The sequence below is a fragment of the Seriola lalandi genome, unplaced genomic scaffold (assembly GCF_002814215.2).
Source record: "Seriola lalandi dorsalis isolate HSWRI2012SDOR001 ecotype SW California unplaced genomic scaffold, Sedor1 jcf7180002054789, whole genome shotgun sequence".
NCBI classification, from domain to species: domain Eukaryota; kingdom Metazoa; phylum Chordata; class Actinopteri; order Carangiformes; family Carangidae; genus Seriola; species Seriola lalandi.
The window spans coordinates 1-12,543 of NW_019525342.1; the positions used below are offsets into that span (position 1 = coordinate 1).

At 44.5% G+C, this 12,543-nt stretch overlaps 3 protein-coding genes across 3 annotated transcripts in view; all 3 read left to right on the forward strand.

Moving 5' to 3' along the window:
* The first annotated feature begins 481 nt into the window (after positions 1 to 481).
* Positions 482 to 6,473, forward strand: LOC111669318 (A disintegrin and metalloproteinase with thrombospondin motifs 2-like). Its single transcript, XM_023425582.2, has 12 exons — positions 482 to 635; positions 1,194 to 1,327; positions 2,440 to 2,563; positions 2,837 to 2,917; positions 2,995 to 3,158; positions 3,248 to 3,407; positions 3,493 to 3,625; positions 3,859 to 4,069; positions 4,300 to 4,429; positions 4,533 to 4,607; positions 4,811 to 4,985; positions 5,240 to 6,473. Exons 1-12 carry the CDS (start codon positions 497 to 499, stop codon positions 6,075 to 6,077), a joined length of 2,364 nt encoding a protein of 787 aa, XP_023281350.2. The 5' UTR covers positions 482 to 496; the 3' UTR covers positions 6,078 to 6,473.
* Positions 6,474 to 7,889: 1,416 nt separating this feature from the next.
* On the forward strand, positions 7,890 to 9,442 carry ndufa2 (NADH:ubiquinone oxidoreductase subunit A2). The gene is made up of 3 exons (XM_023425583.2): positions 7,890 to 8,038; positions 9,050 to 9,156; positions 9,242 to 9,442. The coding sequence occupies exons 1-3, from the start codon at positions 7,935 to 7,937 to the stop codon at positions 9,331 to 9,333; spliced, it is 303 nt and encodes a 100-aa protein (XP_023281351.1). The 5' UTR covers positions 7,890 to 7,934; the 3' UTR covers positions 9,334 to 9,442.
* A 797-nt stretch (positions 9,443 to 10,239) lies between these two features.
* ik (IK cytokine) overlaps positions 10,240 to 12,543 on the forward strand; it is a 6,133-nt gene continuing 3,829 nt past the window's right edge. Inside the window, exons 1-5 of the mRNA XM_023425585.2 lie at positions 10,240 to 10,356; positions 11,332 to 11,398; positions 11,863 to 11,955; positions 12,051 to 12,110; positions 12,327 to 12,494. Coding sequence (XP_023281353.1) covers positions 10,347 to 10,356; positions 11,332 to 11,398; positions 11,863 to 11,955; positions 12,051 to 12,110; positions 12,327 to 12,494 — 398 coding nt within the window. The 5' untranslated portion in view covers positions 10,240 to 10,346. The remainder of the gene's footprint in view (positions 10,357 to 11,331; positions 11,399 to 11,862; positions 11,956 to 12,050; positions 12,111 to 12,326; positions 12,495 to 12,543) is intronic.

Consider the following 12,543-nt stretch of genomic DNA (forward strand, 5'->3'; position numbering starts at 1 on the left):
TTCTCCGTGTTCTCCTGTGTTCTCCATGTTCTCCTATGGTCTCTGTGTTCTCCTATGTTCTCCTGTGGTCTCCATGTTCTCCTGTGTTCTCTGTGTTCTCCTATGTTCTCCTGTGGTCTCCTATGTTCTCCATGTTCTCCTGTGTTCTCTGTGTTCTCCTGTGTTCTCCGTGTTCTCCTGTGTTCTCCATGTTCTCCTATGGTCTCTGTGTTCTCCTATGTTCTCCTGTGGTCTCCTATGTTCTCCATGTTCTCCTGTGTTCTCTGTGTTCTCCTATGTTCTCCTGTGGTCTCCTATGTTCTCCTGTGTTCTCCGTGTTCTCCTGTGTTCTCCATGTTCTCCTATGGTCTCTGTGTTCTCCTATGTTCTCCTGTGTTCTGCTGTGTTCTCTGTGTTCTCCTGTGTTCTCCTGTGTGCTCTGTGTTCTCCTGTGTGCTCTGTGTTCTACTGTGTTCTCAATGTTCTCTTGTGTGCTCCATGTTCTCCTGTGTTCTCCATGTTCTCCTGTGTTCTTTGTGTTCTCCTGCAGGTTCATGTGTCTCTGTCTTTCAGGGAGGATCAGTGTAAAGTCTGGAATCCATTTTTTGAACATGAAGGAATGAAACATCACTGGTTGCCATACCAACACCCTGACCGTAAATACACACACACACACACACACACACACACACACACACACACACACACACATATAGACACATACACGCACACAGACACACAGACAGACAGACACACACACATACACTCACTCATAGACACACACACACACACACACACACACACAGACATATAGACACACACACACACACACACGCACACACTGACCGTAACTCTACATTTCTCATTAAAACACTTCGGGCTGTTGAACTGAAGATTAGATGAAAATTTTCCTGTTTCTGCTCTGTGTGTGTGTGTGTGTGTGTGTGTGTGTGTGTCTATATGTCTGTGTGTGTGTCTATATGTGTGTGTGTGTGTGTGTGTGTGTGTGTGTGTGTTAGTGTGTGTGTGTGTGTGTGTGTGTGTGTGTGTGTGTGCGCACATGTTAAAGTCATCAGTCTTGACTGTTTTTGGAGGGAAACTTGTGGCCTCTCTTTTAACTCTTTCAAGTCTGAAAACATTTAAAATTCCACCTTAAATTTTCCACCTTAAGTAGCTCAGTCACTTACATGAGCCATGTTTCCGTGTGCTTGCAGCTGATGAGCGATGTCGTCTGTACTGTCAGTCGAAGGAAACAGCGGCAGTGGTTTCCATGAACAGAATGGTGCATGATGGGACACCATGTTCCTATGGCGACGACTACAGCGTGTGCGTCCGAGGAGAGTGTGAGGTCTTTATTGTGTTTCAGATTCTCGTGTTTTTCTTTTGTCTTTTACTGTTTCCACTGTAGCTGTGCAGCGTAGCCTGTAGATAAGCTAGGTCTGCTACACATTAGCATCACACTGTATCGGACACTGACAGTGTAACTGTGTTTATAAATCAAAACTCAAACGCAGGTTAGTAGAATCCGACCTTTTTGGATATTATATATTAACCATTGTGTGAAATGTTGTGTCTGAGTGAAGTCTTGAGTAATGGCAAAAAATTGTTTTCTGAGGTCACACTAACCTTGACCTTTGACCCCCAGTTTGTCCTTGAGTCTTAGTGAATGTTTTTACCAAATTTGAAGAAATTCCCTCAAGGTGTTACGGAGATATTGTGTTCACAAGAACATAACCATGTTTTGTGAGGTCACCATAACCTTGACCTTTGAACTCTAACCTTAGGCACCAAATTTTAATCAGTTTGTCCTTTAGTCACAGTGGATGTTTGTGCCAAATTTGAAGAAGTTCCATTACGGTGTTACTGAGATATCGTGTCCACAAGAATGAGACGGACGGACGGACAACCTGAAAACAAAATGGCCGCTCTGACCGTCGCCACGCAGAGGAATATGAAACAGGAAGTAAAATTTGAGGAGCTGAAGTGCAGTGACTACTCTCTATAGCTAACTTTAGCTATAGCTAATTCACCAACTTTTTCTCACCTGTGATTAAAAATACATTTTAATTCTCCAACATCTGGAGAAAAAATTAACACAGATAAACTAGTCGAGCTAAAAGCTAACTAGCCTAGCTTAGCTTCGAGTTCAGTGTCTGGTCTCCTCACCATCCCTTTCCCTGCAGTTCCTGCCGTCTGCCTCCAGGGGCAGCACTGTTCGCTGTAACGGAGCAGAATTAACTGTCACAGCCCTGTTACACTTCACTGTGCTGCCTCGTGTGTTTATCAGAGACATTAATGATTGATTATTAAATGATCAGCTTGATCAGACAAAAGCTTGGATTTACTGCCTGATATTTATATATGTCATATGATGTGATTCTGTAGCAGAGTTTAATACAGAGTGAAAATCATCACTCTGAAAAATGATCCTCTCTCCTTGTCTCCTATCTCCTCATGCAGCATGTAGGCTGTGATGGACAGATCGCTTCAGACCAGCAGGAGGATCGATGTGGAGTCTGTGGAGGAGATAACTCCAGCTGCAAGATCATCAAAGGAAACTTCACCCGCAGCACCAAGAAACAAGGTCTGAGCAAGAACTGGTCCAGGAGAACCTTTGAAGAACCTTAGGGTTCCTCAGTTTTATGTGCCAGTAGAAACATGTTCCTGTAGAAACATTAAGGTTCTTTTGTCTTGCTCCGTACGGACCTTAAAGAAAAGAGGGTTAGGGTTAGGATTGATTTGATAATTAATAAAGTTCATCCTGACCGTGGTGTGATGAACCTCAGACACTGATAATTTTTCTGTTTTGTTATCAGTTGATGATTGATTGGTGATTGATTTTGGTTCTCTGACCTAGGTTACCTGAAGATCCTAGAGATCCCTAAAGGAGCGCGACACCTGCTGATCCAGGAGTTCAAAGGGACTCCTCACATCCTGGGTAGGAGGAGGGAGGACGACATGATCTCCTGTCGCTTCTTGTTTCTACAAACCTAGTTTTCTTGTTTTCTGCTGCAGCGGTAAAGAACCAGGAGACAGGTCACCTCTTCCTCAACAATGAAGACGAGCTCCCAGAATCCCGTTTGGTGATCGAGAAGGGTGTCGCATGGGAGTACAACCATACGGAGGAGCAGGAATCCATCGTGACCACGGGACCGCTGAAGTATGGAGTCCTGGTCATGGTCAGTCCGTCAACATGGGTCACAGTCCAACCTGTTCGTCTGATCAGACACTAAACCACAACAACCACCACTGTGCTTCTGTGCATCAGGTCCGTTCCCATGGTGACTCCAAGGTGACGGTTTCCTATAAGTACATTATCCAGGACCGCCTCCAGTCCTCACTGGAGTCCAACCTGGTGCAGGAGGACGCCATTTTCTACGAGTGGGCGCTGAAGAAGTGGTCGCACTGCTCCAAACCCTGTGGTGGAGGTACACAACTCTGCTGCTGGGTGACAGCCTATGCTTTTGGTTACCAGGGTAACACGTGTTGTTAACAGTGATCTCTGGTCGCCAGGGAAACAGTACACGAGGTTTGGCTGCAGGAGAAAGGCTGATGGGAAAATGGTTCACAGGATGTTCTGCTCCAACATCAACAAACCAAGAGCCATCAGCCGCAGCTGCAACACGGAGGCCTGCAGCTCTCTACGGTAACGTACTACAGGTCACCACGGTAACGCACTACAGGTCACCACGGTAACGCACTACAGGTCACCACAGTAACGTACTATAGGTCACCATGGTAACACACTTCATCAATATGTGAAAACATGTTGATGTATTAACATGTAAACACCTTTAATAGTAAAGTAAAATGCTGGAACACATCTCATCCAATCAGAAAACAAGGTTTATTCTTCGCTCCTCCTTTACTCCCCCTCAGCTGGGTGACTGGAGACTGGGAGGACTGCAGCGCCTCCTGTGGTCAGACCGGGTGGCAGCGTCGCTGGGTGAGCTGCCAGCAGGAGTCTAGCCCGGGGAAACAGCAGCGCTCGGTGCACAGCAAGCTTTGTCAGGACGAGCGACCGGACGGGAAACGCACCTGCAATCGCTTCCCCTGCCCTGCCGTGTGGCGAGCTGGGCCCTGGACGCCGGTACAGGACTTAGAACAGGGGCAGAACATAAGAGAGGTTCCTTATTTTACCACCAGGGGTCCTCCTCATGGGATGGACCACCTCTACCTTCTCTAACTAACTTCTTCTTTCTGAACGGCCACATGAGTCGGAGAGTTAGGAGCTTATTTTAGGGTGTTTTGTAAATAAAACCCCAGATCAATAACTGATCAGTTAGAATCAGAATCTGATCAGTGTCTTTGTGTTTGTAGTGTTCAGTATCTTGTGGAAATGGGACTCAGGAGCGTCAGATTGCGTGTTCGAGTCCCGAGGGTTCAGCTGGAAACTGCAGCGAACCTCGACCAATCTCAACGCGCACCTGCCAGGCTCCGCCCTGTAGCGGTAGGCATTGGCCAATCACATTCTATACATTTGTCTACTGAGCAGTGGAGGGAGGGATGCTGGGAGCCCACGGTGCTAAGTGTGTGTTTGTCTCCCCCTGCAGGCGACCAGAAGAACGCCATCATCCAGTGGCTGTCCAGGTCCAACCCAGACTTCCCAGCTGCAAAGACCTCCTCCAGTAAAACAGACTCTTCGTCCTCCTGCTGCCTCCTCCTTCTCATTCTCCTCCTTCCTTTTCCTCTCTTCAGACTTGGCTGTCACTCAGGTCGTTGAACTCTGACATGGTTTTCAGATTGATAAAATTATTTTTTATCTCTACTTTAACTCTGTTTCACTTCTGCTGGAGTCTGACTCTGACAGCTGCTCCTGCTCTGTCCTAAGGGCAGCGTTGCCGTGGTGACCGGTCAGTGTTCTGTCGGATGGAGGTGTTGAGTCGGTACTGCGCCATCGCCGGATACCGGCAGATGTGCTGCAAATCCTGCAGCGAGGGAAACTTCAACAACTCTGAGAACTTCAGCAACTTCAGCAGCACGAGTCTGCCGACCGCCAGCAGCAGGTCAGGAACAGAAAGGAGTAAACACATAAACAACAAACCCAATGTGGGTCATTAAAAATATCCAAACTAATGAAATGGATGAAACAGATACATCTGAGTGATAAAAAAAAATCTTGTTTAAACACGGAGAATCTGAAGGTTTCCAGAAGAAGAGAGAAAATTTTCTGTTGAAAACTTTTCAACTGATCAAGATAAAAACTAAGTTTTATTGTCTCCAAATTGGTTTAAGATAAAGTCTTTGTCTTGTCTCCTAGCTCAGGGATTGTGACCATGGACACAATGACGTCAGAATCCCCATCCACCTGGTCTGACAGCAGCCACATCAACAGTGACATCATAACTGACCTCATCAGCACTTCACATCCCAGCTTCAGTGTAACCCCGCCCCCCACCAGCAGGAGCAGCACCGACTTCATCTATGTGGATTATGACGATTACGTTGAGTACTCATCCTACGAGGATCCGTCAGTTAACTCAGAGACCACAGATATCATTCCAAGTACTCCTACTACTACTACTACTACTACTACTACTACCACTCCTACCACTCCCACTACTACCATTACTACTACTACTCCTATTACTACTATTACTACAAGGCGTCCAAGAAAAACTGCTGCACCACATCTATTCAAGAAGAAAACTACCACTCCCACAATGCCCCCTGCTAACTATCCTGTGGTAACTATTGATGGTCCAACTCTATCGCCGTCATTCCCCCTCACAACATCAACTGATACAGATGACATCATCACGTCCACATCATCAGGAGGGCAGAGTCTTCAAACTGAAATTAATCTGACAGAAACCAAACCAATGCCGACATCTTTGTCCTCCTTCTTCCCGCTCTTGAAGAAGGAGAACAACTCGGTAGACGAGGTCCCGTACCGGATCGTGGGACTGGACGGGGACATCGCTAGAGGACAGCAGAACTACTTTGTGCCGCGGATGCCGCCGTTCCGCGAGCGGACACAAAACAAACGTATCCAAGAGCTTCTGAATGAGAAAAGACGACAGGACCTTCTGAAGAGGACGAACAGGAGCAGAGAGGGCCGGACTGACCGGAAACAACCTGGATTATCAAAACACTAAAGTCTTCCTGTTTAGTTCAGTTTATTGTTCACTTATGATGTCGCATGTGCAGCTTGCTCATTTTCTGCTAACGCTAACAGAAACAGACTGCAGAGACGAGGACACGTCAAACAGTTGACTCAATGCTTACCTTCATGTTTCCTACAGTTTACAGTTATTACCTCTAATTAAAGCTCCCTGTCCTAAAGTCAAAGTCTGTAGGCTGAAGGCTGAAAGCTGAAGTCTGAAAGCTGAAGGTCTGAGGTCTGAAGACTGAAAGCTGAAGGTCTGAGGTCTGAACTCAGAATGAGGAAACTTTTGCTTCAAACTCCTGGTCTGTTTGGGTTTCACTGGTTTTCACAGTCATGATGTTTGTACCAAATAATCCTGTTTCTAAATAAAGCAAAGTGTTATCCAGCTGCTGATGTCATCATGAACATCTGTTCACTGTTAAACACAGAGACTGTTACACCTCATCTGGTTTTGTTCAGTCACAGCCTCAAGTTCTTTCTGTTCTCTACAAAACCATCTGTTCAGATCACAGGTTTCCTGGTCATGTTCAGGTCTGTGGAGAATCCACTCATCGTGTTTCACGTGTGAACCTCGTCAGAACCTGGAGACTGTGAACACACCCCTCTTACTTGTGTTAAAGAACATTTTCATTTTGGTAGAACACCTGGGTTCTTCCTCCAGCACTGCCTCAGCTGTCCACATCAGGACATACAGTGAGATGGAATTTCCACAGGTGACGATCAGACCTCTAACGATCTCTGATTAAAAAATGAGCTGCTGAGTTTTTACCTGCGGTCTGTGTTTCTGTCGGGATCAGCTGCTGGTCCGACGTAGACTCAGATCAGAGTTCTGCTGTGTTGTGTGGGATCAGACATGTTTGTTTTCCTCCATCAGAAAACCACAAGGAGAGAGTCATACGCAGCTTCACCAGGTGAGACTGGTCTGTTAATCATGTCAGTAACATTCATTCAACTTCATGTTCTGTCTTTATTTATCCGTCATTTTTAATCCAGACAAATAACGAGCACAAAGTCTCAGCTCAGTCAGTTAGAACATCAATACAACTGGAACTAAAGTGAACTGAGCTGACAATTAACAACAACATTAATAATAACAATAATGATAATGATAAGTAATAAAAGAAAAAATAATTCATTTAAGCAATAAAATAGAAATGTAAGCCAAAAAAACACTTATAAAATGAATAAAATAAAACCAGTGATTATTTAGTTTAGTTTAGTTTGTTTTTGTTTATTAGCTGAGGATTGTCCATTCTGTTTTAAGACTTTGGTTTAAAGAAATGTATTTTCATAGAACCCTTTTCTCCATAACGATCCCATATAGAATATTATTATTATTGTAAAAATATTGTATTGTTTTAATATTCAGTTAATCAGGGCCTTACTGTCCTGATTAATTAACTGGTGTGTTTCTAAAATTCAGAAATGTTCAGATACAAGTAGAAATCCTGAAATCCTAAAAGCTAAAAGTACAGAAATATTATCTGAAAAATGTATTTAGAGTATTTAAAGTACAAAACAGCCAGATTCGGGTATTAAGCTTGATTTACATAATATATGTTAGACCATAGACATATTTATCATATAGATATATTTAGATTAGATATATTGTTGGACCATTATTATTGAGGGAATTCACAAAATATATTTTCATATTTTAATTTCTATAACAATGCGTATCATATTTCACAGCTAGTAAATTAATTAGAAAGTAGGGGGGGGGGGGTCCAGCTCGGTGCCTGTGAGGACAGACTCGGGGAGTAAACCCGTGTTTGACTCGTGCCTGGCAGGACAAACTCTGGGCTTTAATAACCCTCTACTTGTCCTTGAGTAGCAGTGAGCTAAGATGGCGGCCGCCGCAGTCCGGAATCTGGGCTCCACTTTGGCCAAAAACCTCCGAGAGATCCGCGTCCACCTCTGCCAGACCTCCGCGGCCAGCAAGGGGGCCAGGTGAGCTCCGAGCCGGCCTGCAGAGGCAGAGAGAGCCGCTGTGGTAACAGCCACTGAGACACTGTTAAAGAGCCGAGCGTCATAGACATACACTGCTAACAGCTAACAGCTAACTGCTAACAGCTAACTGCAGAATGACTTGAGAGCAGCTAACGGCTAGCTAGCTTAGCATCGGACTCAGTGAAGCTGTTTGAATATAAAACGACAGATTCTCCAGTTTTCATCTGCGTCAGAGCTGCAACCATCAGTCGATTAATCGATCGACAGGAAATGTATCAGTTATTTTCTAATAGATTAATTATTGATCAACAGAAACACTGAAGTGTGACATGTTACAAACTGAATCATTGTTTTCACTGTTTATCAAATGAAACGACGTTAATGAATTTTCACCACGTGACCTGCATGCTTCACTGACATAACCACTGATCTATTAATAATAATAATAATAATAATAATAATTATTATTATTATTATTATAATATTAGTCACAGATTAATCGATCAGCTGACACCTGATCCAGGATCTTGGGCCTCCTAATCAATCAGACCAGGTCCAGGTCTGGTTTTTGGACTGCTGATCTCTGTTATTACATTTTATTATAAACTGTTTCCTGTGGTTTAACAGATGAAACTAATAATCGATTGTTTGATCGTTAGTTGTGAACTAAAGCTGGCGTAAATAATGTTAAACGTGAGAGCGTAACGTCAGAATAACAGGAAGAGCCTGAACGCACCATTAACCCCTGCAGTGCTGGAACCACACTGTTAATGTACACCAGGAATTATGACCTTCCAGGTGAGGACAGGTAGGGGACAGGTGAGCACAGGTGTTTCTTATGGTGCATTTAGGTTCCACTGGACGTATTGGAATCGCAAAGTTCATGTCCACTTGCAGTCGTTTGTTTAAAATCATAAAACCTTATGTCATCATTCCCCTCTGACCTCTGATGACCTCAGAGGTCAGAGGTCACAGCTGACCTCAGTTCTGACTGTGTCTCTGTGTCTTCAGAGACTTTGTGGAGCAGCACTATGTCGCTCTGAAGAAGTCCAACCCAGACTTCCCGATCCTGATCAGAGAGTGTTCTGGAGTCCAGGCCCGAGTCTGGGCCAGATATGGTGAGTCTGATCGCACGGCATCATGGGAGTCAGCCTGATGAAGTTGATGAAGATGATGATGAAGATGTTTCTGTCTTGTCTTCAGATTTCGGTAAAGAGAGCAGCGTATCAGTGGACAACATGTCAGCTGATCAGGTGGCCAAAGCTCTGCAGACACTGGTTCAGTCCAAACCTTAACTCCACCCCCGTCGCCCCTGCTGGAAGTGGTTCAGTCCTAGATGGACTCACCTGTTTCCTTTAGTTTGTCTGTAAATGTGTTGATGTGAATAAACATGAATATTATTAATGTCACTGTTTCCTTCATTCATTAACTTTTTTTTTAAACATGAAAATTTATCAGACTGTTATGTTTTAATCAGGGTTCACAAGGTTTGACTGGTGCTCTCCTGAGTTTATTTGTATTTAAGGAGGTTTTCATAGGTTTAAGTGGTTTCTTGGGGTTTTAAGGGCAATCCACTGAGTTTTACTGTGGAGATTAAGGAATGTTATGGTTGTAATGAGCGATCACATGGTTTCATAATGTTTCTTACTGGGAATGCTGCTGGATCAAATTAGTTTATAAGCAGCTCTCAAGGATTTAAGGAGGTTTTATTGGGTTATTAGGAAGGTTTCACAGGTTTAAAGGGTTTCTTTCTGGGATTGAAGCAGCTTTCATGGTGTGTGGATGATTCTGAAGCAGCTGTAGGTTAAAACTAAACGAACTGACTATGTTTCTGTGTCTACCCTTATATTAAATCTAACCGAATAAGCCTTCTCTCTGATTTACTGCACAGACACTCACATGTTGGAGCCTTTAGCTGCTGCTGTCCACAGAGGACGGAGCTTCAGTTAGTCTGCGGGGCTTTATATATATTAATATATATAATAAAGTATATATCTATCTATCGATCGATCCTTAGTTTAATGTGACTGGGTCTAATCCTGAAGCAGCAGAACCACCGGCTGGTCCCTGAGGTCCTGGACGCAGTGCCCGTGTTGACCTGCAGGGGGCGGCGCTCACACTTCTGCACCGTGAGGTCTACGGTGCAGTGAACGCAGGCTCCTGCGGGCGGCGCTGTCTGTCAGTTCTTCCTGAAGAGGAAGTGACGTCAGAGCCGCTGCTCGCTGAAGCTAACAGACCGTCAGTTTGTTTGTTTGTGGTGGAACAGACTCGTTTTCACCGGGAAGGAGAGAAGCGACGCTCCGCTGAGATGCCTGAAAGTAAGTTAGTCCTGAAACATGTTAATTTAACTTTAGTTAAACAGGATTATTAATTAATTAATTATTAAAACAGAAGAGTCGGTGGTGTTAAAACCAAACCGTCACATCGCTCTACACAGCGACGAGTTCCAGTTAGCTTAGCTTAGCTTAGCTCTTCGGAAACACCACACCAGACTCCGTTCACTCTCTGCCGGTTTAAAGCTGCGTCACTCAGACTGATGTGACCTGATGGACAGAGATGAAACTCCGCAGGGAACTCGCTCTTTAATCCGGTTTAACTCCAGAGTCACAGTCAACAACTGTTTGTGTTTAGCACTCTGTTTATAACCGAGTCCTGCACAATGAGGAGCCCAGAGCAGCAGATGAGCTTCATGAAGGTTATTGAGCAGTTTATGACTAAAGCAGGAAACTTTCTCCATTCTATAAGGCATCGATCAATGTGGTTTATCAGATTATCACTAATCAAGGAGACCGATAACTGATATGCCAACACAGAACTACTGCTGTATAAGGACACTTACCGTGGCGTCCAGGTGTTTCTGTTATTTTGTCCAGCCCATTTCTATCCGTGAAAGTATGTAAATACCAGAAACAGCTGTATAATGTAACACAGCTCCACACACCAGTCCTCCACAATGATCATCATCTGAATCAAACTGAAGATTAAAACCTTCATGAAGGAGGACTGTATCAGACTACATCAGTTTAATGTTCCTAATAAACTGATCACTGAGTGTTTATTATCAGGTGTAAACACAGGCTGCAAAGAGCCTGCCTGGAATTAACTGGTTGATTTCGGTGCTGTTCTCAACTGTGACCTGATTCACCTGGTGACCTAAAGATACTCTTTAATAGTTTTATCATATATTATTATTATCATCACCAAATTAGATGTTTCACCCCTCTCCTTTTAAAATGGAACGCAGTGACATGTCATCACACATCACTCACTAACTTCCTGTTTCCTGTTTCCAGCTGAGAGTTACTCCAACCCCCTGGCTCCTGATGGCCACGAGGTCGACGACCATAGAGCTGCAGCTCAGTGAGTTCACCTGTCTGTCTGTGTGTGTGTTCACCTTACTGTTTGTGTGTCTGTCTGTCTTCAACTGTCTGTCCTCACCTGTCTGTCTGTGTGTGTGTTCACCTTACTGTTTGTGTGTCTGTCTGTCTTCAACTGTCTGTCCTCACCTGTCTGTCTGTCTGTGTGTTCACCTTACTGTTTGTGTGTCTGTCTGTCTTCAACTGTCTGTCCTCACCTGTCTGTCTGTCTGTGTGTTCACCTTACTGTTTGTGTGTCTGTCTGTCTTCAACTGTCTGTCCTCACCTGTCTGTCTGTCTGTGTGTTCACCTTACTGTTTGTGTGTCTGTCTGTCTTCAACTGTCTGTCCTCACCTGTCTGTCTGTCTGTGTGTTCACCTTACTGTTTGTGTGTCTGTCTGTCTTCAACTGTCTGTCCTCACCTGTCTGTCTGTCTGTGTGCTAACATACCTGGGTGTGTCTCTTCAGGTCTAAACTTACCAATGATGACTTCAGGAAGTTACTGATGACACCGCGGGCGGCGCCCTCCTCAGCCCCGCCCTCCAAGTCCAGACACCATGAGTGAGTGATGAAGGAGGGAAACACTGCTGACGCTTCATGTCTGATGTTACACTGATGATGATGATTTATTGGGTTATTTGTTATCTGTTTCCCAGAATGCCAAGAGACTACAATGAGGATGAGGATCCTGCTGCGAGGAGGAGGAAGAAGAAGAGGTGAGTGTGTCCGTAACCTGTATGTAAAGTGGACATTCAATCACTGCATGGTTAACAGCTAACATGCTAACACAGGCAGCACTTCAGAGTAACCTGCAGCGCCACCTGAGGAGCTGATTGACCAACGATTGTCTACCTGACCTTTACAGCATCCTCCACCTCAGCTCATCAGATCATATTATTGATAATTAATTACTGTATATTGCTTTGTTGCAGTTACTATGCTAAGCTACGGCAGCAGGAGATGGAGCGAGAGAGAGAGCTCGCCGAGAAGTACAGAGACCGAGCGAGAGAGAGACGAGACGGAGTCAACAAAGATTATGAAGAGACGGAGCTGATCAGCACCACGGCTAACTACAGAGCTGTAGGACCCACCGCTGAGGCGTGAGTACTGCTAATGCTAACACTGCTAACAGTACAGCTATCTACTCAG

Excerpts from the sequence above, each read along its gene's own strand:
- LOC111669318 (XM_023425582.2), top strand. The coding sequence starts at position 497 with ATGTTCTCCTGTGTTCTTTGTGTTCTCCTGCAGGTTCATGTGTCTCTG. Across the intron at positions 3,626-3,858 it reads GAGGCCTGCAGCTCTCTACG|CTGGGTGACTGGAGACTGGG; the intron begins GTAACGTACTAC and ends ACTCCCCCTCAG. Across the intron at positions 4,430-4,532 it reads CCAGGCTCCGCCCTGTAGCG|GCGACCAGAAGAACGCCATC; the intron begins GTAGGCATTGGC and ends CTCCCCCTGCAG.
- ndufa2 (XM_023425583.2), top strand. The coding sequence starts at position 7,935 with ATGGCGGCCGCCGCAGTCCGGAATCTGGGCTCCACTTTGGCCAAAAAC. Across the intron at positions 8,039-9,049 it reads GCGGCCAGCAAGGGGGCCAG|AGACTTTGTGGAGCAGCACT; the intron begins GTGAGCTCCGAG and ends CTGTGTCTTCAG. Across the intron at positions 9,157-9,241 it reads CCGAGTCTGGGCCAGATATG|ATTTCGGTAAAGAGAGCAGC; the intron begins GTGAGTCTGATC and ends TCTTGTCTTCAG.